The sequence below is a fragment of the Molossus molossus genome, unplaced genomic scaffold (assembly GCF_014108415.1).
Source record: "Molossus molossus isolate mMolMol1 unplaced genomic scaffold, mMolMol1.p scaffold_m16_p_6, whole genome shotgun sequence".
Taxonomy (NCBI): Eukaryota; Metazoa; Chordata; class Mammalia; order Chiroptera; family Molossidae; genus Molossus; species Molossus molossus.
Window position 1 is genome coordinate 52,004,983 of NW_023425399.1, and position 27,255 is coordinate 52,032,237.

The 27,255-nt window shown below is 38.6% G+C and overlaps 2 protein-coding genes across 5 annotated transcripts in view; one reads left to right on the top strand and one right to left on the bottom strand.

The window, feature by feature from the left end:
* NINL (ninein like) overlaps nucleotides 1-27,255 on the bottom strand; it is a 205,085-nt gene that overhangs the window by 123,141 nt on the left and 54,689 nt on the right. For all 4 annotated transcript variants that reach the window (XM_036244011.1, XM_036244009.1, XM_036244008.1 and 1 more), the window contains exon 2: nucleotides 10,938-11,131. In XM_036244011.1, the coding sequence (XP_036099904.1) occupies nucleotides 10,938-11,120 (183 nt within the window). In that variant the 5' untranslated portion in view covers nucleotides 11,121-11,131. The remainder of the gene's footprint in view (nucleotides 1-10,937; nucleotides 11,132-27,255) is intronic.
* On the top strand, nucleotides 24,069-24,688 carry LOC118618107 (chromobox protein homolog 5-like). The gene is given in 2 exon segments (XM_036244025.1): nucleotides 24,069-24,420; nucleotides 24,422-24,688. Coding segments are annotated over 2 exon segments (576 nt in total). The 5' UTR covers nucleotides 24,069-24,111.

The window sequence follows — 27,255 nt, forward strand, 5'->3', positions numbered from 1 at the left end:
AACCTAAGAACTTATATCCATATATGCATAACCAATGGACACAGACAGCAGTATGGGAAAAAGCAAAAGGGGGGTGGGAGCAGGGAGGAGGATGTCAATAGCTGGAAAAGTAGGAACATCTGTAACACATTCAACAATAAAGATACGTTTTAAAAATATATATAAACAAGAAAAATGAAATCAATCAATAAAAATGAATAAACTAATAAAAAAAGAGTAAATTTAAACAAAAGAATTAGAAATGACAAGTTAACAACTGAATGCACAAAAATACAAAAAAACTAAAAGAAATTATTACAACTATATGCCAATGAATTGGACAGTCTGGATAAAAAAAATAAATTCCTAGAAACATATAAAGTCTTCTAAAACTGAGTCATGAATAATTAAAGCATATAAACAAACAAATAACAACTAGTGAAATTGAAATAGTAATTGAAAAACTTTCAGCAAACAGAAGTCCTTGACTGAATGGTTTCACAGGCCAAACATTCAAAGACATCTATCCTTCTCAAACTATTCCTAAAAATTGAAGAGGAGGAAAGGCTGCCAAACTCATTTACAAGGACAGCAATATCTATATTCCAAAACCAGAAAAAAAACTATGACGAAAAAAAATTATAGGCCAAAAGAAGATGGCGGCAGGGACAGGAGCGAGGGTGAGTGTGTGAGACAGTGAACAAGTATGAGAGAGAGTGTGAGTGAATGCAAGTGAAGACCTCAGTGGGAACTACTATAGCTTAAAAAAAGAGGTTACAAACTATGCATAAAAATCAAGAGGAAATAATGACATAGCTGCTATGAAAAATACCTTAGAAGGGTTCAATAGCAGATTAAAAGAAGTTGAAGATTCAATCAGCAGTGAAGAAGACAAAGTAGAAAAAAAAACCCACCCAAATAAAGAAGCAAATAGAAAAAAAAAAAAAAAAATAAAAAGCAGGAGGAGAGCTTAGGGGAGCTATGGAACAATACAAAAAGTAACAACATTCACATTATAGGAGTACCAGAAAGAGAAGAATCAGAGAAAGGAATAGAGAACCTGTTTGAACAAATAAAGAAAAAATAGTTCCTTAAACTGGTGAAGGAAAAAGTCACCCAAGTCCAGGAAACACAGAGAGTCCCATGCAAGATAAACCCCAGAAGACCCACAGTTAGACACATCATAATAAAAATGGCAGACATTAAAAACAGAAAAGAATCTTAAAGGAAACAAGAGAGAGACAGAAAGTTACCTACAAGGGAGCTCCCATTAGACTGACAGCGGATTTCTCAACAGAAACACTGCAGGCCAGAAGGGAGTGGAAGGAAGTATACAAAGTAATGCAAGGCAAGGGTGGGAATCCAAGACTACTCTATCCAGCAAGGCTATTATTCAAAACTGAAAGAGAAATAAAGAGCTTCACAAATAAAAAATGAAAACAACCAAAGGAATTTACCACCACTAAACCAGCACTGCAAGAAATGCTGAAGAGACTGCTGTAAGAAGAAGAAATGAGAGAGAGAGAGAGAGAGAGAGAGAGAGAAACACAGGCATAAAATAAAAATAACAACTAATTCTATCTATCAATAATTACCTTAAATGTAAATGGCCTAAATGCTCCAATCAAAACACATAAGGTACCTCATTGGATAAGAAAACATGATCCATTTATATGCTGTCTACAAGAGACCCACATCACAACAAAAGAATCACACAGGATGAAAGTGAAGGGATGGAGAAAATCTTTCCAAGATAATTTTCCAAGAAATATAAAAAAAAAAAAAAAAAACTGGTGGAGCAATACTCATACATGATAAAATAAACTTCAAAATGAGGGCCACAATAAGAGACAAAGAAGGTTACTACATAATATTAAAAGAGTCAGTGTAACAAGAGGATAAAACCCTGAAAAATATATACAAACCAAATACAGGAGCACCAAAATATATTTAAAAACTTCTGAAGAACTTCAAGGGAGAGATCAATAGCAATACAATCATAGTGGGTGACTTTAACACCCCAATGAAACCACTGGATAGATCTTCGAGACAAAAAATTAACAAGGGAATAAAATTCTCAAATGATGACCTAGATCAGTTAGATTTAAGTGATATTTGCAGAACATTTTACACCAAAGCTGCAGAATATACATTCTTCTCAAGAGCACACAGGACATTCTCAAAGATAGACCACATGTTAGGACACAAACTAAGTCTCTACAAATTCAAGAAGACTGAGATCATATCAAGCATTTTCTCAGATCACAATCGCATGAAACTAGAACACATTTTCAACACAAATACACAAAAACATTGAAACACTTGGAAGCTAAATAGCACGTTACTAAAGAATGAATGAATTACCAAAAAGAATAAAGTAAAAATTAAAAATTTCATGGAATCCAATGAAAATGAACACACACCAACACAAAATTTATGGGATGCAGCAAAAGCAGTTCTGAGAGGGAAGTTCATAGCACTACAGGCCTCTCTCAAATAGAAGAAAAATCTCCAATAGACTAACTTCACAACTTAAAGAACAAGAGAGCAAACAAAAGGAAAACCTCAGAGCAAGTAGAAGGAAGGAAATAGTAAAGATAACAGCAGAAATAAATGACATAGAGACCAAGAAAACAATTCAAAGGATCAATGAAACAAAGAGCTGGTTTTTCAAAAAGATAAACAAGATTGATGGACCCTTAGCTAGACTCACTAAGAAACAAATAGAGAACCAAAATAACAAAATCAGAAATGAAAGAGGAGAAGTAACAAATGATACCACAGAAATACAAAAGATCGTTAACAACTACTATGAACAACGATATGGCAACAAATTCGACAATCTAAGCGAAATGGACAAATTTCTAGAAACAAATAGTCTCCCTAAACTGCACCAGGAAGACATAGAAAACTTGAACAGACCAATAACAACAGAAGAAATTGAAGATGTAATCAAGACTCGCCTAGCAAACAAAAGCCCAGGCCCGGATGCCGTCATGGGGTAGTTTTACTGAACATTCAAAGAAGAACTAACACCCATTCTCCTCAAACTATTTCAAAAAATTCAAGAAGAAGGAAGACTTCCAAACTCGTATTATGAAGTCAGCATAATTCTAATTCCAAAACCAGACAAAGACACTACACAGAAAAAAAACTACAGTCCAATATCCCTGAGAAACATAGACACCAAAATCCTGAACAAAATACTATGAAATCAGATCCAGGAATACACCAAAAAAATTATCCACCATGACCAAGTGGGATTCATCCCAGGGATGCAAGGCTGATACAATATTCGCAAATCAATAAACGTGGTACACCACATAAATAAAATGAAGAATAAAAACCACATGATCATATCAATAGATGCCGAAAAAGCCTTCACTTAACCCTAGAAATAAAGGACCTATTCACAGAAAACTACAGGTCATTGAAAAAAAAAAAAAATAGAGGAAAATATAAAAAAGTGGAAGCACATACCCTGTTCATGGATTGGAAGAATTAACATCATTAAAATGCCCATATTAGATTCAATGCAATCCCCATCAAAATACCAATGGCATACTTCACAGAATTAGAACAAGTATTTCAAAAGTTCATATAGAACCAAAAAAGACCTCGAATAGCCACAGCAATCTTGAAAAAGACAAACATAGTAGGAGGGATCACATTACCAGACTTGAGGTTATACTACAAAGCCACTGTAATCAAAACAGCCTGGTACTGGCATAAGAACAGGCATATAGACCAGCAGAATAGAATAGAGAACCCTGAAATGGACCCAAGGCAATATGCTCAATTAATATTTGACAAAGGTGGCAAGAGCACACAGTAGAGTAAAGACAGCCTCTTTAATAAATGGTGCTGGGAAAATTGGACAGCTACATGCAGAAAAATGAAACTAGACCATCAACTTACACCCTACACAGAATAAACTCAAAATGCATAAAAGACTTAAATGTGACTCATGAAGCCATAAAAATCCTAGAAGAAACTGTAGCCAACAAAATTTCAGACATCATATGCAGCAGAATTTTCACTGATACATCACCTAAGGCAATAGAAACAAAGGAGAAAATGAACACATGGGAGTACATCAAACTCAAAAGCTTCTGCACAGTGAAAGATACAATCATCAAAACAAAAAAACTACCCACTGTATGGGAGAGCATAATTGCCAATGATATATCAGATAAGGAGTTAATTTCCAATATATAGAGAGTGATCATACAACTCAACAAAAGGAAGACAAAGAACCCAATTAAAAAATGGGCAGAGGAACTAAATAGACACCTCTCCAAACAGGACATACAAATGGCTAAGAGGCATATGAAGAAATGCTCAACATCACTAATCATCAGAGAGATGCAAATTAAAACAACAATAAGGTATCACTTCACACCTGTCAGAATGGCTGCCATCAACAAATCATCAAACAACGTGTTGGTGAGGGTGTGGAGAAAAGGGGACTCTAGTACACTGCTGGTGGGAATGCAGACTGGTGCAGCCACTATGGAAAACAATATGGTGTTACCTCAAAAAATTAAAAATTGATCTTCCATTTGACCCAGTGATCCCACTTTTAGGAATATGCCCTAAGAAGCCTGAAACACCAATCAGAAAGAATATATATACCCCCATGTTTGTAGCAGCACTATTTACAATAGCTAAGATCTGGAAACAGCCCAAATGTCCATCAGTAGACAAATGGATAAAAAAGCTGTTTTACATATACACAATGGAGTACTATGCAGCTGTAAGAAAGAAAGATCTCTTTTCCTTTGAGACTACATGGAGGGACCTGGAAAGTATCATCCTAAGTGAAACAAACCAAACAGAGAAAGACAAGTATCATGTGATCTCACTTATTTGTGGAATATAATGAACATAACAGTCTAAGGAATGGGTTAGTCCCAGAAACATGGAAGTCAGGTACAGACTGACAATCCCCTGAAGAGGGGGTTGTGGGGGAGAGATAAACCACAGAACTTATATGCATGTATGCATGAAGAATGGACATGACAACAAAGCTGGGGCCAGGGCAGGGAGAGAGGGCGAGGGGGGAATCAGTAGGGGGGGGGGGAGGGGAAACATCTGTAACAAAAAGTAATTACTAAAAAAAAAAGATAATAAAAAAAATATTTGACAAAAGTTGCAAGTCCATACTGTAGAGTTAAGAAAGCCTCTTTAATAAATGGTGTTGGGAAAATTGGACAGGTACATGCAAAAAAATGAAGCTAGATCACCAACTTACACCATACACAGGAATAAACTCGAAATAAACAAAAGACTTAAATGTGACTCATAAATTCATAAAAATCCTAGAAGAATATGTAGGCAACAAAACTTCATACATCACACGCAGAATAATTTTCACTGATATAACGCCTAAGGTAAGAGAAAAAAAAAACAAAAAATGAACACATGAGACTACACCAAACTAAAAAGCTTCTGCACAGGAAAAAAAACAATTATCAAGGTGGAAAGGGAATCCACTATATTGGAGAGTATAATTTCCAATGATACATCATATAAGTCGTTAATTTCCAAAATATATAGAGTACTCATACAACTCAACAAAAGGAAGACAAAGAACCCAATTAGAAAATGGGCAGAGGAACTAAAGACACACTTCTTCAAAAAGGACAAACAAATGGCCAAGAGACATATGAAAAAATGCTCAGTGTCACTAATCATCAGAGAGATGCAAATTAAAACAACTATGAGGTATCACCTCACACCTCTCAGAATGGCTGTCATCAACAAATCATCAAACAACAAGTGCTGGCAAGAGCATGAAAAAAAAGGGTACTCTAGTATACTGCTGGTTGGAATGCAGACTGGTGCAGTCCTTATGGGAAACACTATGGTGTTACCTAAGAAAGCTAAAAATTGAACTCCATTTGACCCAGTGATCCCATTTCTAAGAACATACCCTAAGAAGCCTGAGACACCAATCAGAAAGAATATATGTATACCTATGTTCATAGCAGCACTATTTACAACTGCTAAGATCTGGAAATAGCCCAAGTGTCCATCAATAGATGAATGGATAAAAAAGCTGTGGTACCTACACATAATGGAATACGATGCATCTGTAAGATTTCTTATCATTTGAGATGACATGGAGGGATCCGGAGAGTATTATCCTAAGCGAAACAAGCCAATCAGAGAAAGACAAATATCACATGATATCACTTATTTGTGGAATATAATGAACAAAACAAACTGATGAACAAAACAGACCCACAGACAGAGAAGTAGGGCACAGACTGACAAATCTTACAAGAGAGGTTGGGGGGAGGGAAGAGATAAACCACAGAACTTATATGAATGTATACATATCCAATGGACATAGACGACAATGCTCGTGACTGGGGGTGCTGGCAAGAGTGTGAAAAAAAAAGGGTACTCTAGTATACTGCTGGTTGGAAAGCAGACTGGTGCAGCCATTATGGGAAATCGGGAGGAGGGTGTCAATGGAGCAAAAAGGAGAAACATCTGTAACAAAAACAAATCAATAAAAAATAAAAATAAAAAAACAATAAAAATACATTTTTTAAAAAAGCATTAGACAAAATTCAACAGAGACAATACTGGAGTGATGGCTAGAGTGGGGGCAGGACTAGGTGGAGTGGATAAAGGGGTGTGAAACGGGAGATACATCTGTAATAGTGTCAAGAATAAATAAAATTTTTAAAAAGCAACAATAAAAATATTAGCTTCTGATTACTTCTGGTCAAGATGGCGGCATAAGTAAATGCGGTATTGCCTCCTCTTACAACCACATCAAAATTACAACTAAAGTACAACACAACCATCATTCAGAACCACCAGAAATCGAGCGGAATGGAAGTCCTACAACTATTTAATTAAAGAGGCCACATCAAGACTGGTAGGAGGGGTGAAGGCTTGGACCGAATGGTCCCACACACATGTGTGGTGGATAAAAATCAGGAGGAACACCTCAGCTGGGAAGGTCCTCCATGAACAGTGAGGGGTCCCTGTCCCACACCAGGTGCCCATGCCAGGGTTCCAGTGTCAGGAAGAGAAGTCCCCATAACTTCTGGCTGTAAAAACCAGCAGGGACTGAGGCTAAGGGAAGCTGCGGCTACTGGATCCACAGGCAGTTCCTCTTAAAGGGCCCCCAGATGGACTTACTCGGACTTGCTCCCTCTAAGCTCGGAAGGGAGGCAGGTTGAGGGTGGCCAGAGACATACAGGGAGGAACTGAGTATTTGGCCTCAGGATGAGGACTGGAGAGGCGGCTTTTTCCTGGACAGACGTGTTGGCAAAGGCTAACGTTCCTTTGGTGAGCCCTTCCCTGGGGAAGGCAGACAGCCTCCATATCTGGGACTCCAGCAACATGGCTCACACTGTTTTCCCCACCCTGGTGATTCCCTGAGGCCCTGCCCAACTAAACTTTCAGGCCCACCCACACTATTTCCAAAGGCTTTACCATAGGATTTGCCTGTCTTAGATCCTGCATCATCATCAAAATCCCAAAGGTTATAGACAAAGAGAAATCTTAAAAGCAGCATGAGAAAAACAGCTAGTTACCTACAGCAGCACTCCCATAAGACTGTCAGCTGATTTCTCAAAAGAAACTTTGCAGGTCAGAAATGATTGGCAAGAGATATTCAAGGTGATGAAAAGCAATGACTTACAACCTAGATTACTCTGTCCTGCAAAGCTTTCATTTAGGATTGATGGACATATCAAGAGTTTCCTAAAATCTCTCAAACAAACAGCATCTGGTCTCAGTGAGCCCCATACCTCCCATTTAGTGGCCCCAGGCCTGGCACTAGAAGCAACCAGCCTTCATTCATAATTTGGCTTTTGCTGGGCACCTCCAAGCCCAGCACAAGTAGCAGCCATGTGAAGATCACTCTGTAGCTTATGCTGGTAGCCCAGGATAGAACACAGGCAGTGGCTGACGTTGCCCCAGAGCTAACATACCCAATGGACAGCTTCAGACCACATTGAAATACCACCACCCAAACACCTCCACAAGTGAGTACCAGAGCCATGATGAAGTAAGTCCTGGTCTGTATGGTGGGTCCCTACACAGCTGATCCTCCAAGACAGTCAGATGCCAGTGTTCAGTGGGCACAGACAGTGCTTGCAGCTAACCAGCCTAAGTAAATCCCTCCCACTGATGTGCCAACAGCAATCAAGACTCATTTACAAGAGAAGTGTGTACAGTCCTCACTAGGGGTGCACCTTGACAGCCCAGCTGGGGTGATTAAGGAGGCTGTGACATTGGTTCCTAAGGACACCTACAACAATAGGCTAACCTATGAAGCCTAGGAGGCATAGCAACTCTACCTAATACATAGAAACAATCACAGGAAGCAGTCAAAATGAGGAGACAAAGAAACATGCCCCAAATTAAAGAGAAGAACAAAACTCTAGGAAAAGAATTAAACAAAATGGAGCAATCAATCAGATGCAGAGTTCAAAACACTTATTAGAAGGTTGCTCAAGTAACTTGGTGAGACTTTCAAGGAACTTAAGGAGACCTCCAAGGAACTTAGTGAGAACATCAACAACATAAAAAAGTACCAGTCAGAAATGAAGGATGCACTAACTAAAATTAAGAATAATTTACAGGGAATCAATGGTAGAGTAGGTAAAGACAAAAAGCAAACCATCGATTTGGAATATAAGAAAGCATAAAACACCCAATCAGAATAGCAAAAATAAACAAGAATTCGAAAAAATGAGGATAGTGTAAGGAGCCTCTGGGACCACTTCAAGCATGCCAATGTCTGCATCATAGGGGTGCCAGAAAGAGAAGAGAGAAAGCAAGAAATTAAAAACCTATCTGAAACAATAATGACAGGATACTTCTCTAACTTGGTGAAGGAAACAGACATACAAGTCCAGGCAGCACAGAGAATCCCAAACAAGTTGAACCCAAAGGTCCACACCAAGACACATCAATCATCAAAATGCCAAAAGTTAAATACAAAGAGAGAATCTTAAAAGTAGCAAGAGAAAAGCAGTCCGTTATCTACAAAGGAGCTCCCATAAGACTGTCAGCTGATTTCTCAAAAGAAATTTTGCAGGGCAGAAATGAGTGGCAAGAGATATTCAAGGTGATGAAAAGCAATGACCTACAACCTAGATTACTCTATCCTGCAAAGCTATCTTTAGAATTGAGGGACATATCTAGAGTTTCCCAGGCAAGAAAAAAGCTAAAAAAGTTCATTACCACCAAGCCAGTATTATATGAAATGTTGAAGGGTTTTTGTTTTTTTTTTAAGAAGAAGAAGACTAAAAATATGAGTAATAAAATGGCAATTAATACATATCTATGAACAATTGAATTTATAAACAAAACGGGCAAGCAGAAAAGAAACAGACTCCTAGATACTGAGAACTTTTTGTTTTTTGCTAGATGGGCAGGGGCTGGGGGAATGTGTGAAAAAGATGAAAGAATTAAGAAGTACAAATTGGTTGTTACACTGATTAACCTCAAAGGAAAGGTGGGAGGGAGGGCGGGATAAGATAAATCAAAGAACTTCTATGCATATATGCAGAACCAATGGACACCGACAATAGTGTGGGGAAGGTAGGAGGGGAGTGAAATTGAGGAGGAGTGGGTCAATGGGGACAAAAGGGGGGGACATCTGTAATGCATTCAACAATAAAGATGAGTTAAAAATAATATTAGCTTCTTGCCCTGGCAGGTTTGACTCAGTGGTTAGAGCGTCAGCCTGTGGTCCAGAAAAACCCAGGTTTGGTTCCCACTAAGAGCATGTACCTTGGTTGCAGTTTGTCCCCAGCCCCGGATGGGGTTGTGTGAGTGGCAGCCAGTTGATGTGTGTCTCTCACATCGATGTTTTTCTCTCTCTCTTAATACCTCTCTCCCTCTCGCTCTATGTGAAGATGAATTCAAAAGTGTCCTCGGGTGAGGATAAAAAGAAAATTAGCTTCTTAAGTCTAAAAGAAAAGAAAAATGCAGAAAAAGAATAAAAAGACAGAGAAAGGGTATGGTCAGTTTAACTGAACCAGCATTGTCTACCTAGGAGAAACAATACTCTATTGACAAGCATTAGCAGCACAGGGCATTTGATTCTCTGAGAAAAAAAATAAAAAAAGAGGTCTGATTGACTTTGGTTCTCTCCCTATGCCAGCAGTGAGGACTTTTTAAATTGTTTTTTTCAAGAACCATTTCAGAAAATTTGCAGGCTAGATTTTTTTTTGTTATTCAAAATGACAACTTTTATTAAATTCTGTGTAAAAAAACAACAACAAAAAAAAAACACAAAAAACTCTTCCTTCAAAGTTAAGATTACAAACAAAATAACAGGCACTGTTTTTAGTACTAACCTGTTAAAATGTGGACACATTCAAGAAGTAGGAACAAAATGAGAGGTGCTTATTAGTATTTCTATCAGGAAAGTTTTTATCTAGTTCTAGATTACCACTTAGATGACCTTAAATTTCCTAGAAAAAAGAACTTTGAGTTCATTTTCTATCTTGCTTATATGAAATCACAGGACACCTCTGAACATAAGTATTCTTTGCTCCTTAACAGTGAATTGAAATTTTGTCCAGCTGCAAGATGAATTTCAAGCTGTGTAATTTTACAAGACAATATACCCTTGAGGTACTTTGAAACTGTCAGTTTCTGAATGATTTACTAGTGTGTGAGTCCTGAGAGCTAGCCCTGTGTTTTGTGAACCACATGCCACCACCCATACCAACCCCTGCCAACAAATCAAACATCTTTCTGCAAAAACAAAACAAAACCTCTGGACATTATTACACTAAAAATGTAATCTAAAGAATACTCTTTATAAAACATAGAAGTACCCAGGGGGGAAAAACACCATTTCATTTTCTAATAATTTTCCTTTGATGAGTATTCAACTGACATTTATCAAAAGCCAAAATAACCAACAAAAATAGTCTATGCTTTTCTTTATGAGAATGAAGTCAAATACCCACCCTGGCAAAGTGCTCATTTCCAAGAAGTGTTTGCAGAAGGATGGGAAGTTGCTTTTCCAGATGAAGCTTAAGACAGAGTTGGGTCAGCTCCTCCTGGTCCAGAAAGCCTGTCCCTGTGGTGTCACAGCTGCTGTAGACTTCCCTGAGCTGTGAAACATAGTGGTCCTCTTCTTCTTCATCCATCCCATAGCAGGCTGTACATGACATAGGAAGAACCAAAAACAATGGTACACTATTACTGTCATACCACACACATTCTCTCACTGTTATGCTCCCATGCAGTGTTGCCCAGGCACAGGGTAGAGGCTAAGTGTGTAAGCAAAGGACATCCGGAGCCCTCTCAGGTTTAAGTGGGACTGGGAGGAATCACCTCCACCTTTGAAGAACATGCCAAAAACATGTCACTAGAGAGCCAATCCTCCTTCACAAGAAGCAGAAATTTTTATTCTGTATATAAAAAACAGAATAATCAGGAAAAAAGATAAATATGAAGAGAACTAAAATCATCAAAAATTTCACCATGTAAAAAATCATTATTACTATTTTGGCAAATATACATTCTATTTTTCTTTGCACAAATAACAAGTATGGTTTTTCCCTTACAAATATGAGAAAAGTAGAAATTCCAATGAAAAAGGATTTTAATAAACCACTAAAGAAGAAAAATATATGCTTAATAACTATCTAAATATTTTCAAATTAAAACAAAGAGATACTATTTGTGATTGTCAATTATCAATGAAAATTTCATTGCTAACTAAGGCTCTAAGAGAAGGGTATTCTCACACATTCCTGGAAGAAGTGACAATAATGTTTAGTCCTGATGGTTTCGCTCAGTGGTTAGAGCATTAGCCTGAGGAAAAAAAGGGTCTCAGGTTTGATTCCCAGTCAAGGGCATATACCTGGGCTGCAAGTTTGATCCCTGGCCCCAGTCGGGGTCATGTGGGAGGCAACCAATAGATGTGTCTCATATCAATGTTTCTCCCTCTCTTCCCCTCTCTCCCTTCCACTCTATCTGGAATGCAATGGAAAAGTATCCTTGGTTGAGAATTAATAAATAAATAATAAATAAATAAATATTTAGAGAGGGTATTTTGTCTAAATATCAATAAATTTTAAAATATTTTAATTATCTGACTTATTTATTTTACAAAAAGAAATTTCACAATTCATTAAAAAATTTCTTTATACTAAAGAAAACAATGCTATAGACAAAGATATAAGTTTATCAGACTACTATTTATATAAAGGCAGAAAAGAAAATAGTCTAGACTACCCAACAAAAGAAGTTTGCTAAATTGTAGTGTATTTATATGGCATAATAAAAAATAATCTTGAAAGTCACATTTCTAAAAAATATACAATAGCATAGGAAATATAGTTAATAAAATAAAAAGGCAGGATGTCTACTGTTTATAATAACAATAAGTAATATACTTACTGTTCAATATACATATAACTCATTTATGTTTCACAATAGTAGTATCAAAAAACTGCAACTTTCGCCCTGGCCAGTTTGGCTCAGTGGTTAGAGCGTCGACCTGCGGTCCTGTGAGGCCCGGGTTCGGTTCCCGCTAAGGGCGCGTACCTCAGTTGCAGTTTGTCCCCGGCCCTGGTTGGTCGTGAGGGTGGCAGCCACTCGATGTGTCCCTTTCACATCGATGTTTCTCTCTCTCTCTCTCTCTCTCTCTCTCTCTCTGTTCCTGTCTCTCCCTCCCACTCTACCTGAACAAAAAAGGAAAAATGTCCTCGGGTGAGGATTAAGAAAATAAAAAATAAAAAAAAATAAAAAAACTGCAACTTTCTGAGTAAAATACACAGAGTGGGGCAAAGTAGGTTTACAGTTGTTTGTATGAAAAATAATACAATACTTAATTTAAAAATAATACAAGCCCCTGGCCGGTTTGGCTCAGCGGATGGAGCGTCAGCCTGCGGTCCAGAGAGACCCAGGTTCGGTTCCTGTTAGGAGCGCGTGCCTCGGTTACGGTTTGTCCCCGGCCCTGGTTGGTCGTGCAGGTGGTAGCCACTCGATGTGTCCCTTTCACGTCGATGTTTCTCTCTCTCTCTCTCTCTTCCTCTCCCACCCTCCCACTCTGTCTGAACAAAAAGTGTAAAAATGTCCTCGGGTGAGGATAAATAAATAAGTAAAATACAAGAATAAACCCTGTGTTTCACATGTTCACAACTGTAAACCTATTTTTGCCAATCCTATATTCAAAAAAGAGAAAATAAAAAATACACCAAAATACTAAGGAATGACTTTGTCTTATTGTATAAAATTTTCAAATTTATATATTTTATGTTTCTTCAAACTTATTATATAACAAGCAGAATACTTTATAACAAAAAATATTATGAAAACCTGAAAAATATTAAGCTCCTAACAGTATTGGGATGAACCATACAAAATTATTATTATTTGAGCATTTTAACCTGCAAATATAGCAACTGGACAGAGTTCAGCTTGTTATATGAACCCAGGACCTAAGTGACACTTATGAAAAGAACAAATATGATAAGTAAAAATATATGGAAAACCAACAAACTCATTAATAATTAAATAAAGCACAAACACAAAACAATGAAGTAACAACTCTTCCTATTTATAGCATACATTCATTGAAGAACATTATAAAGATGTAATTTTAAAATGGTGGATGGGAAGGTATGGTAAGAGTTGGTAAAAGGGAGAAATCCAAGATAGTGGCAGATTAGGTAGAAGCTACACTAACCTCCTCCCAGGACTAAAATGGAATCACAAATAAATTATAGAAAAATCATCCTGAAAAACTAACTGAAGATTAAATAGAGCAAAGCTTTGTAACAAACAACTTTCAGAAAAAATCCTCGTTAAGGGTGGAAATCTGTGACCCTGTGGCTATGTGTGGTGATGCAGGGGAATACGACATTTGGCTTGGTTGGCATCTGGGCAGGGGCCCCACCCAGTGGGGGCTAGCTATGATGAAAGTTTGGAGGGCCAAGTGGAAACAATTTTTTTTATCCATTCCTGATTAAAGTGAGGCAAGTCAGGCAGAGCTGAAGCATTGGAAAAGGAAAGTTCCCAACCCTCTCCTACAAACTACAGGCACCACACACAACACAAATCTGTTCAAACCGTCCTGGATGAACTCTGGAAATACCACAGAGCCCAATTCAATGTGGGAAGGGAAAACATCTTCAAATGAACAATCAAGGTGCAGGACCCAAAGATGACCCAATGGCTGGATTAGAAAGGCCCCAGCAGCCAGACTGCCTGGGGCTCTGCCTTATCATGCTTCATTTGGGTTGCCCAAGGCCAGGCAAGGAAAGTGACTAATATTGGCTTGCCACACAGAATCTCCCAGAATTGACACACCGAGAGGACAGATTCAACATCAGAGCAAAATCCAGAGAGCAATACAAATAGCAGACCCAAATTTTCTTTCTTTCTTATCCTTTTTCTTTCATTTCTCTTGTTTTTCTCATTCCTTTTATTCTTTTTTCTCTTTTCTTTTTTAATTTTAATTTTTCTTATTTTATTTTTTCTCTTCCTTTTCCCTTTTTTTGCTACGCTATATTTTAATTTAACCACTATTACTATTATTTTGAAACTTACTATTATTATTTTTTCTTTTTTATTCATATTCTACTTTTCTTTCTTAATCTCTTTTTTCAGTATCACTTTATATTTTTATTTAATTAATTTATTTTTGTTACAGATGTTTTTCCTTTTTACCCTACTGATACCCTCCTCCCCCACCCTCCCCACCCTGTCCGCAGCTTTGTTGTCCATGTCCATTGTTCATGCATACATGCATATAAGTTCTGTGGTTCATCTCTCCCACACCACCCTCTCTTTTGGGGATTGTCAGTCTGTACTCCACTTCCACGTCTCTGGGATTACCCCATATTATTTTTTATTTTAACCTCTAATTCTTCTGATTATGTATTTTTAGTATCTTTTTTCCTTTTTAGTTTTTCTTACTGTTTTATTTTTCATGTTGCTTTTGGTTCATACTTGTTTTATCTTCTGTTGCACTGTCAGTACCTGTACAACCACATGGTCATGGTTGAGTCTCATAGTCAGCAAGCCTGAGGGCTAAGCCCACCCATGAACAGGGGAAAAACAATCAAGACTAAAATACAACCAATGAGCCCACATAACTCATATAAGGGCATTCCCAGAGTCACCAACTCAAAAGATCAAGGAGAGTATACCACTGGGACTCACAAGAAGGGCATCCCACCAAGACAGGGAGGCATAGCAATCTTATCAAATACAAAGAAACAAACACAGAGGCCCTAAATAAGAGTGTAGGAGGAATCTCTAAAAAGAAACCTAAATGAAATTGAGGGAAAAAGTTTAATAGAAACAGAGTATAAACTAATGGTTTTTAGAATGTTCACCACCATAAAAAATACATAGAAATCATGAAAAAAAAAAAAAAAAAAACACGGTTGGAAATGAATACCTGAAATAATAAATACACTGAATGAAATTAACAGTAAATTAGAAGAGTCATAACCCAATCAGCAAATTAGAAGACAAGGTAGAAAAAAAATCACTCAATGAGAGCAGAAAAATAAAAAAATAAAAATACTTTAAGAGCATGAGGACAGTTAAAGGAAACTTAGGGGCAACATAAAACAGAACAACATATAGATCATAGGGGTACCACAGGAAGAAGAAAATGAGTAAGGAATAGAGAAAACTGTTAGAAGAAATAGTAAAAAAACAAAAACAAAAACAACAAAACTCTCCTAATCTGTTGAATAAAAAGTAACACAAGTTCAGGAAGCACAAGAGAGTCCCAATCGAGATAAACCTACAGACCTATACCAAGACACATCATAATTCAAATGTTAAAGACAAAGATGGACTCTTAAGGGCAACAAGAGAGAGATGGATAACTGCAAGGGAGCTCCCACATGGCTGTCAGTTGATTTCTCAACAAAAACATGACAGGCCAGAAGGGCATGGCATAAAGTATTCAAAGTAAGATCTGAAAACAAGACTACTCTATCCAGATGGTAAGTGAAAGGGAGCTTTCCAGACAGTTTATTACAACCAAACCAACATCGCAAAATATGTTAAACGGACATCTTTAAAAAGAAAAAGAAAAAGAGAGGGAGAAAGCAAAATAGGTATAAAGAAAAAAAAAAGGCCAACAAATCATCAAACAAGTGCTGGTGAGGGTGTGAAGAAAAGGGGACTCTAGTACACTGCTGGTGGGAATGTGGACTGGTGCAGTCACTATGGAAAACACCATGGTCTTACCTCAAGAAATTAAAAATTGAATTTCCACTTGACCCAGTGATCCCGCTTCTAGGAATATACCCTAAGAATCCTGAAACACCATCAGAAAGAATATATGTACCCCCATGTTCATAGCAGCACAATTTATAATAGCTAAGATCTGGAAACAGCCAAAATATCCATCAGTAGATGAATGGATTAAAAAGCTGTTGGTACATATACACAATAGAGTACTATGCAGCTATAAGAAAGAAAGATCTCTTATGCTTCGAGATGACATAGAGAGACCTGAAAAATATTATCCTAAGCGAAACAAGCCAAGCAGAGAAAGACAAATATCACATGATCTCACTTATTTGCAGACTATAATGAACATAACAGTCTGAGGAACAGGGTAGACCCAGAGATGTGGAAGTAGGTCACAAACTGACAATAGTCAGAAGAGGGAGTGTGGGGGCAGATAAACCACAGAACTTATATGCAGTATGCATAACGGATGGACATGGACAACAAAGCTGGGTACGGGGTAGGGAGGGATGAGAAGGAGGGTGTCAATGGGGGGAAAAGAAAAAACATCTGTAACAAAAATAAATTAATAAAAATAAACAAAAATAATAATAAAAATGGTACCCTGGCTGGTTTGGCTCAGCAGTAGGGCATCAGCCCGCAAACCAATGAGTCCTGGGTTCGATTCCAACCAAGGGCATGTACCTTGTTTGCAGTTTATCCCCAGCCCTGGGCAAGGTGGTGCAGGAGGCAACCAGTCGATGTGTCCCTCTCACATTTATATTTCTTTCTCTCTCTCCCTCCCACTCTATCTGAAGATAAATAGAAAAAATATCCTCAGGTGAAAGATGTCTGCTTTAAACATTCTAATTCAACATAGTATTATAAATGCTAGCCACAGCAACTATACAAAAAGAAACAAGAAAATGCATCCAAATTTGAAGTAAAAAAGAAAATATGACCTGGCCAGTGTGGCTCAGTGTTTCAGCACTGACTCATGCACCAAGAGGTCACTGGTTTTTTCCCAGTCAGGGCACATGTCCAGATTGTGGGCCAAATCCCCAGTGTGGGGCATGCAGGAGGCGGCGAATTGATGTTCTCTGTCATTGATATTTCTATCTCTCTCCCCCTCTCCCTTTCTCTCTCTCTAAAATCAGTAAAGAAAAAAAAATTGTTTTAAGTGATGACTTTCTAATACACTTTTAAAAAAGTAAAACTGTCGGGAGAAAAATGGCGGTGGGCAAGACTGGAGGGAGGGTGAGTGTGAGAGAGTGTGAGCGAGTGTGTGAGAGTGTGTGCATGGACTTGAAGGTGGATGACAAAACCTGAGCAGCGCAGAGCCGCAGAGTAGAGGATTCCTGTAATGTGGACCGGAATAGCCAGCTACAGGAGTAAGGGCCCTTCAGGGTGCTTCTCCTTGTGCCACAGGCAGGTCTCACCATTTTGGAAGATCCTCCTCTTCCCTGAAAGGAGGCAGTGGGAGCGGCTATGGCCCAGAAACTTTAGCCTACCAACACACCTGGCACCATTAGACCAGTGGACACTCTGTGTCAGCACAGACCAGTTCTCAGTAGTGGAGCTCCTAAGGTGCCGGTCGCGGAAGCTGCAGACAGCCTGGAATCCAGAAACATCCCCTATAGTAGCAGCCCAATCAGAGTCACGATATACACCCAGCAACAGAGGCTGGGGAGCAAATATCCATCCCCAGGCAACAGAAGCACAGACCACCAGCTGAGACCCATCCCCAAAAACTACAGCAAAAGCTAAGCAGGAGTTGAGCCTCATGGGGCAACAGCACTCCCAAGCTGCCAGCAGTGGAACCTGGGGCTCCACAGAGGCCTGTGCTGTCCAGTAGCTGACAAGAGCAGAGGGAAGCCAGAGCCCAAAAGACTGATGCAATCCAGCTGCCCACCCGTGGGATCTGCAGGGTGCGGAGGCACCAGAGAGTCTTGTGCGACACAGCAGGGACTGTGCAATCCAGTTACCCACTAGACTTGAGGGGTGCTGAAACACCAGAGAGGCTAGTGCGACCCAGCTGGGACTGTGCGAACCAGATACACGCGGAACCTGCGGGGTGCTGTAGCACCAGAGAGGACTGTGCAATCCAGCAAGGACTGCACAATCTAGTTGCCCACGAGGCCTGTGGGGTGCTGAAGCACCAGAAAGGCCTACACAACTCAGCAAGGACTGTGCCATCCAGATACCCAATTGACCTAGGGGTGCTGAAGCACCAGAGAGACCTGTGCGACCCAGAAGCCCATAGCATAGGCATAAAGCCAGGTCCCCAAGGGTACTGGGTGCTCCGGTTACCCATGGGACCTGCAAAGTGCAGGGGCACCAAAAAGGCCTGTGCAACCCAGCTGCGCACAAGATAGGCATAGAGGATGTGAAAATGGATGTGGAATGAATAGAAGCTACACAGAGGATCTCCCAGGACCAAATGGGAATTACAACTAAAATAAAGACAAATCCTCAGAAAAAAGCAACAGAGAAACAACAAGACCATATAACCAGGGACACTGGTAAAATCTGCGGAGGTGCGAGAAGATGGCGGGCTGGGAGCCAATGCACAGCAGCAGTCTTAGATGTGAGCAGCACCCTTGGGGATAAAGACCAAGCCTGCTCCACAGCACAGAGAGCCAGGACAGAGTGCTAAAATAGCCACAGCCACGCACGGAGGCATACATCAGAGGGAGGGCAGACTGGGCTGGAACTCTGTGGGGACACTCAGGATTTGTAGGGCACTCAGAGTTATTGCTGAGTTGTGAACACAAAGGAGGGTGGCCAGTGCGCTCTCCGTTAACAGAGCTGTGAGGAAAAGCAGCAGCACCCCCATCAGACATTCAGCCTTTCCCAGATGAGGAAAAAAAATGCAATTTAAGGCTCATTAACAACAAGCATCTATCCCACTCTCTGGAAATGCTCTTATGCACAATTCCAGAACTACATTCAAAGGCACTGAGTAACTGAGACTACTAGCTACCAGAAAAAAGCTAGAGGACAACTGAACCTTTCCTGGGCTTGCAAATCTACCCAGAGAAGTAAGACTTGACAGTGCTGATTAACATGGGCCCACCCAGGCTCATGCAAACCCAATAGAGGGAGCCACAAACCAGAACACCAACACCCACAGGGAAAATGTGGCAGGTTCCAAAACCCACTGAGATAGCCAAAATAGTGAAACAAAGACACAAATCCCAAATGAAAGAACAAGAGAACTCTATCAAAGATGAGATAAATGAAAGGCAGCTAAGCAAATTATCAGAGGTAGAGTTCAGAACCATGATCTTGAGGAAGCTTAACAGCATGATTAAAGACATCAGCACCATGAGTAAAGATATAGAAATAGTGAAAACCAACCAAGTAGAAATGAAGAATGACATAGAAATTAAGAACACATTAGAAGAACTAACCAGCAGAGTAAAGGAAGCTGAGGACAGGATCACTAAATTAAAAATAGGGTAGAAAAAATCAACCACTCAGAAAAGCAAAAAATTAAAAAACAAGAAAGCTTAAGACAACTGTGGGACAACTAGAAATGTAATAACATTCACATCATAGGATTTCCAAAGAAGAAGAAAATGGCCAAGGGTTAGAGAATATATTTGAAGTAATAGTGACAGAAAACTTTCTTAACTTGGTGAAAAAAAAAGGCATTCAATTTCAAGAAGCCCAGAGAGCCCCAAGTAAAAAGAAACCAAACAGGCCCACACCAAGACACATAGTAATCAAAATGCCAAAAATTAAAAACAAAGAGAGAATCCTAAAGGCAGCAAGAGATAAGCAACAGGTTACCTACAAAGGAAACCCCATAAGGCTACCAGCTGAATTCTCAACAAAAACACTACAGGCCAGAAGGGAGTGGCATGAAGTAATCAAGGTCATGAAAAACAAAAATCTGAATCCAAGACTATTCTATTCAGCAAGGCTATCATTCAAAATACAAAGTCAAATAAAGAGCTTTCCAGACCAAAAAAAGGATAAGGGAATACATTAACACCAAACCAACACTGCAAGATATGCTAAAAGGTCTGCTGTAATTAGTAAAAGAAATGGGAAGAAAAATAGAACCACACTAAACAAAAATGGCAATAAATAAGTACATATCAAGTATCACCTTAAATGTGAATGGTCTGAATGCTCTGATAGAAAGACACAGAGTAGCTGACTGGATAAAAAAGCATGACTCACATATAAGTTGTTTACAAGAAACCCACGTCACAACAAAAGACTCACATAGATTGACAGTGGAGAAATAAAAAAAAATTTTCAAGCAAATGTAAAGCAAAAAAAAAAAAGCTGGGGTAACAATATTTATTATATACGATAAAGTAGATTTCAAAATGAAGGCCATAACTAAAGACAAAAAAGGCCACTACATAATATTGAAAGGATCTATCCAACAGGAAGATATAACCTTGGTAAACATATATATGCACCCAAGATAAGAACACCAACATATATTAAAAAATTTTTAGAGTACTTCAAAGGAGAAATCGACAGCAATACAATCATAGCAGGGGATTTCAATACCCCGCTGACATCACTGGATAGATCTTCTAGACAAATAATTTTCAAGGAAACACAGACTCTAAATGAAGCACTAGATCAAATGGATTTCATAGATATCTACAGAGAATTACACCCCAAAACTGCAGAATTCACATTCTTCTCAAGTGCACAAGGAACATTCTCAAAGACAGACCACATGTTAGAACACAAACGAAGTCTCTACAATCTCAAGAATATTAAAATCATATCAAGCATCCTTTCAGATCACAATGACATGAAACTAGAAATCAATTGCAACAAGAACATGCAAAGACATTTGAAAACATGGAGGCTAAACAGCATATTACTGAAAAATGAATAGGTTACCATGGAGATCCAGGATGAAATTAAAAACTTCCTGGATACCAATGAAAATGAACACACAACAGCACAAATGTATGGGATGAAGCGAAAGCAGTACTGAGAGGGAAGTTCATAGCACTACAGGCCTACCTCAAGAAACAAAAAAAATTTCTAATACATTATCTAATCTCACAACTTAAAGAATTAGAAAGCAAACAAATGAACAAAAAAAAACCCAAAACACAGCAAGTAGAAGGAAAAAAATGGTACAGATTAGAGCAGAAATAAATGACATGGAGACTGAAATGACAATTCAAAGAATCAATGAAACAAAAAGCTGGTTCTTTGAAAAGATAAACAAGATTGAAGGACCCTTAGCTAGACTCACCAAGAAACAAAAAGAGAGAACTGAAATACACAAAATCAGAATCAAAAGAGGAGAAATAATAACACCACAGAAATACAAAGGATTGTTAACAAATATTCTGAATAATTATACGGCAATAAATTCAACAATCTAAGCAAAATGGACAAATTTCTAGAAACACATAGTCTCCCAAAACTGAACTGGGAAAAGATAGAAAACTTGAACAGATCAATAACAACAACAACAACAAATTGAAGATGTAATCAATACTCTCCCAGCAAACAAAATTGCAGGCCCAGATGTCTTCACAGGGGAATTTTACCAAACATTCAAACAAGAAATACTACCCACTCTCCTAAAACTGTTTGAAATAATTCAAGAAGAAGGAAGACTTCCAAACTCATTTTATGAGGCCAGCATAATTCTAATTCCAAAATCAGAAAAAGACACTACAAAGATAGAAAACTACACACCAATATCCGTGATGAACATAGATGCCAAAATTCTGAACAAAATACTAGCAAGTCAAAGCCAGTAATACATCAAAAAAATTATTCACCATGACCAAGTGGGATTCATCCCAGGGATGCAAGGCTGGTACAATATTCGCGAATCAATAAATGTGATACACCACATAAACAAAATGAAAGATAAAAACCATATGATCATATTAATAGCCGCTAAAAAAGCATTTGGCGAAATCCAGCACTCATTTCTAATAAAAATGCTCAGCAATGTAAGAATAGAGGAATCATATCTCGATATAATAAAGGCCATATATGAAAGACCTATAGCCAACATCAATACTCAGTGGGTAAAAATTAAAAGCATTTCTTTTATAAACAGAAAAAAGACAAGGATTCCCACTTTTGACAATCATATTTAACATAGTATTGAAAGTTTTAGCCACAGCAATCAGACAGAAAGAAAAAGTAAAAGGGATAAAAAGGAGGAAGTGAAACTGTCATTATTTGCAGAGGACATGATACTATATGTAGAAAACCCAAAAGACTCCATCCAAAATCTACTAGATTTAATAAATGAATTTGGCAAAGTAGCAGAATAAAAAATTAATGTCAAGAAATTGAAGGCCTTTTTATACACCAATGATGAACTCACAGAAAGAAAAACTAAAAAAAAAATCTCATTGCAGCACAAAAATTAAGATACCTAGAAATAAACTTAACCAAAGAAGTAAAGGACCTATTTGCAGAAAACTACAGGTCATTGAAAAAAGAAATAAAGGAAGATATAAAAAGTGGAAGCACATACCTTGCTCACGAATTAGAGAAATTAACATCATTAAAATGTCCATATTACCCAAAGCAATTTATAGATTCAATGAAATCCCCATAAATATCAATGACATACTTCACAGAACTAGAACAAATACTTCAAAAGTAAATATGGAATCAAAAAAGACCCCAAATAGCCACAACAATCTTGAAAAAGAAGAACAAAGTTGGAGGTATCACATTACCAGATTTCAGGTTATACTACAAAGCCACTGTAATCAAACAGTCTGGTACTGGCACAAGAACAGGTAAATGGAACAGAATAGAGAAGAACCCAGAAATGAACCCAAGGCAATATGCTCAATTAATATTTGACAAAGGTGGTAAGGGCATCCAGTGCAGTAAAGACAGCCTCTTTAATAAATGGTGTTGGGAAAATTGGACAGCTACATGCAAAAAAATGAAACTAGAACATCAACTTACACCATACACATAAACTCAAAATGGATAAAAGACTTAAATGTGACTCATGAATCCATAAAAATCCTAGAAGAAAATGCAGGCAACAAAATTTCAGAAATCATATACAGTAGAATTTTTACTGATACATCACCTAAGGCAACAGAAACAAAGGAGAAAATGAACACATGGGACTACATCAAACTCAAAAGCTTCTGCACAGCAAAAGATATAATCATCAAAATGGAAAGACAAGCCACTGTATGGGAGAGCATCATTGCCAATGATATATCAGATAAAGGGTTAATTTCCAATATAAATAAAGTGCCAATACAACTCAACAAGAGGAAAACAAAAAACCCAATGAACATAACAGTCTGAGGAATGGGGAAGCCCCAGAGACATGGAAGTGGGGTACAGACTGACAATCCCCAGAGGAGGGTGTGTGTGGGGAGAGATAAACCACAGTACTTATATGCACGTATTCATGAACAATGGACATGGACAACAAAGCTGGTGACAGAGTGGGGAGGGTTGGGGAGGGGTGAATCAGTGGTGGAAAAGGGAGAAACATCTGTAACAAAAATAAATAAATAAAATACGAAAAATTAAATGTAAAAAAAAAAAAAGTAAAACTGTCATTATTTGCAAATGACATGATATTGTACATAGAAAACCATAAAGATTCCATAAAAATCTACTAGATTTGATAAATGAATTTGGAAAAGTAGCAGAAATTCATGGTTTAATACAACAACAAACAACTCTCAGAAATAGAAACTAATCAAAAATCCCATTTACCACTGCAAAAACAACAAAAAAAGTATCTAGTAATAAAGTTAACCAAGAAAGTAAAAGACCTGTACTTGAAAAGCTATAGGTCGAGAAGACGGCAGCAGAGGCGGCATGTGGTCCGATCTCATCACACAGGAACAGCGAAGACATTAACGTGAGTGATAGGTTTCAATCCTGGGAACCCAGTGGCCTTAGTACTTCAGGTGGAACGGTGTGTACGACATGGGAAAGAAAACCAAGCGAACAGCTGACAGTTCTTCTTCAGAGGATGAGGAGGAGTACGTCGTGGAGAAGGTGCTAGATAGGCGTGTGGTTAAGGGGCAAGTGGAATATCTACTGAAGTGGAAAGGCTTTTCTGAGGAGCACAATACCTGGGAACCTGAGAAAAATTTGGATTGCCCTGAGCTAATTTCTGAGTTTATGAGAAAGTATAAGAAGATGAAGGAGGGTGAAAATAACATACTCAGGGAGAAGTCAGAAAGTACCAAGAGGAAATCCAGTTTCTCAAACACTGCTGATGATATCAAATCTAAAAAAAAAGAGAGAGCAAAGCAATGATATTGCTCAGGGCTTTGAAAGAGGAGTGGAACCAGAAAAGATCATTGGGGCAACAGATTCCTGTGGCGATTTAATGTTCCTAATAAAATGGAAAGACACAGATGAAGCAGACCTGGTTCTTGCAAAAGAAGCTAATATAAAATGTCCACAGATTGTGATAGCATTTTATGAAGAAAGACTGACATGGCATGCATATCCTGAGGATGCGGAAAACAAAGAGAAAGAAACAGCAAAGAGCTAAAGGAGGGGATGGTCTCTGTCGTCTCTTTGTACATAATACATTCACCTCCTTGCCTCCTCTCCCTTCTACCTACCCCCATCTATCCTAAACATATTCATAAAAAATGTGCTTATCACTGTGCTCCACAGGAGAAATGTTGGTATTGGTTCTCTTATAACATAACTAATAGTCTGATTCATGATAAGTGTCTCTCTGTGAAGACCAGGCATTTGCATACTGTGTGTAATTCCCACAATTTTTTCCTTTGCCCTGATCTCTTTATTCTATGCCCTGTGATCTCAAGATGAGTTTTAACTTTTGAATCACCTGAGAGTCCTGATCTTTTCAGGGTTTGTAACTTTTAGAGTGGGGGATTTTGTTACAATGCTGGTGAGTTTTGGTTCTTAAAACTTGTTTGATGATCAACTAGCCTTTGTTTGAGATGTTGGGATGGAAAAAATGTTGCCCATCTTTTAAAAAAGCCAGTAGCAACTACCTACATGTTGGGGCTTTCCCAACCTCATTCAGCTCTATCCAGGAGAATACAGGGTTCCTGGTGTGGTCTTCTAGGCCACCCTCTGTTGTTCATTCTCACCCATCCTCCTAGAATAACGCCATCCTTGGAAGACTTGAAATTTGACATTCAGATTTGTCAAGGCACACTCCTTTTAGCCCCAGGACTTCTGGCTTTGTTTTTTTAGCAATCCCTGATTCTGCTTCTGCAAGGTGGTGTAGTCTGTCATAAAGTGACAAGATTATTAACTGTGGAGCTTTTTAGCTGTTAGTACATGAGGATGATGGGGTAGGATACAATTGTCTTTATTATCACATATGGTATATATGTATTATTTCCTTCCATCCCTCACATTTGGACTATATATTTATGTAGGTGTGAGTGACTGCCTGGTGCTTGCTTGTGTCAAGGTGCTAGGCACCGTCCAACCCTGCCAACTTCTGTGGCCTCCCAAAGCATTCCTGTTAACCAAAGAGGCTTCAAACCTGACCCTCACTTCTCAGTGGACCCAAGTTTCCCCTCTATGCCATTATTTTCAGTGAGAAATTTTTGGAGGGGAGCCATTGGCCACACTATCAATTTTAAATATTCATAGCATTTATAGTCATAAATGTCCTTGTTGACTCCTGAATTTGCCAAGAGTCCCCAAAGTATTAATGCTCTTCCTTTTCCACTTTAAAACTCTTTGTATCTTCTTTCTGAAGATGCATGTCTATGGAAGACTATCAGCTTGGTGAGTGACAGGCCTTGGCATTAGCATGTTGACACAATTGTCTTTCCTTACTCAGCAAAATATTTCCCTTTTAGCTTCCTCCTGTTTTGCCATGATATTGAGAGTTATTTTTCTGATAACCTGTCTGTTTCCTTAGAAATGTCCTACTTCTCTACTCTTTTTTTCCTTTGGGGAGGAGAGGGGTTGGAGCTAGAGAATCAAAACAAAAAGAAAACAGCAGGGCTTTGAGTCTCCTTGTCCTAGTGCAAAGCTGAGAAAATAAGAATAAATGCTTGAAATAGCCTTAACTCTAAAAAAAAAAAAAAAAAAAAAAAAGAAAAGAAAGAAAAGCTATAGGTCATTGAAAAAAAGAAATAGAAGATACAAACAAATGGAAGCATATACTGAGTTTATGGAAGAAATAATACCATTAAAATGTTCATAGTACCCAAGGCAATGTATAAATTCAATGCAATGTCTACTAAAATACCAGTGGCATATTTTACAGATCTAGAAGAAATTTCCCCAAAATTTATATGGAACCAAAAAAAACACAAAATAGCTGCAGCAATCTTGAGAAACAAGGACATAGTTGGAGAGATCACACTACAGGATATCAACCTATACTACAAAGTTACGGTAATCAAAACAGCCGGGGCAGTTCCTCTTAAAGGGCCCACACACGAACTTACTCAGACTTGCTCTTTCCAGGCTTCTGTGTTGGTGAGGCAACTTGAAAGGCAACAGAGACATATGGGGGAAAATGAGTTGTTTGGCATTGGGGCAAGGGCTGGAGAGAGAGCTATCTCCCAGCTAGACCTGCTGTTGTAAGCAACTGTTCCTTTTGTGGGCCCTTCCCCCATGGGACTGGCAGACAGGCGCCATATCTGGGATTCCAGCAACCTGGTTCACACTGCCCTTCCCTGGTGATTCCCTGAGGCCCTGCCCCACCAAAATTTGGGGCCCACCCAAGCTGTTTCCAGTGGCTTTACAATAGGATTGGCCTGTCTTGGATCCTGTTTCAGATTTCTTTCAAATAAACAGCATCTGGCCTCAGTGAACCCCCTATCTCTCACTAAGTGGTTCCAGGTCTGGCACTAGAAGCAGCCAGTCTTGGCTCACAGGTTGACTTTGCTTGGACACCTCCAAGACCAGCACAAGAATCAGCCATTGGCAGATCACTTTGTAGCTTATGCCTGGTGGCTCTGGGTGGAAAACAGGCAGTGGCTGACCCTGCCCCAGAGCCAGCAAACCCAGTGGACAGCTTCAGACCACATCAAAGCACCACCCCCAACCACCTCCACAAATGACACACTCAAGGAATAGACTCAGTGGGTACTAGAGCCCTTCTAAAGTAAGTCT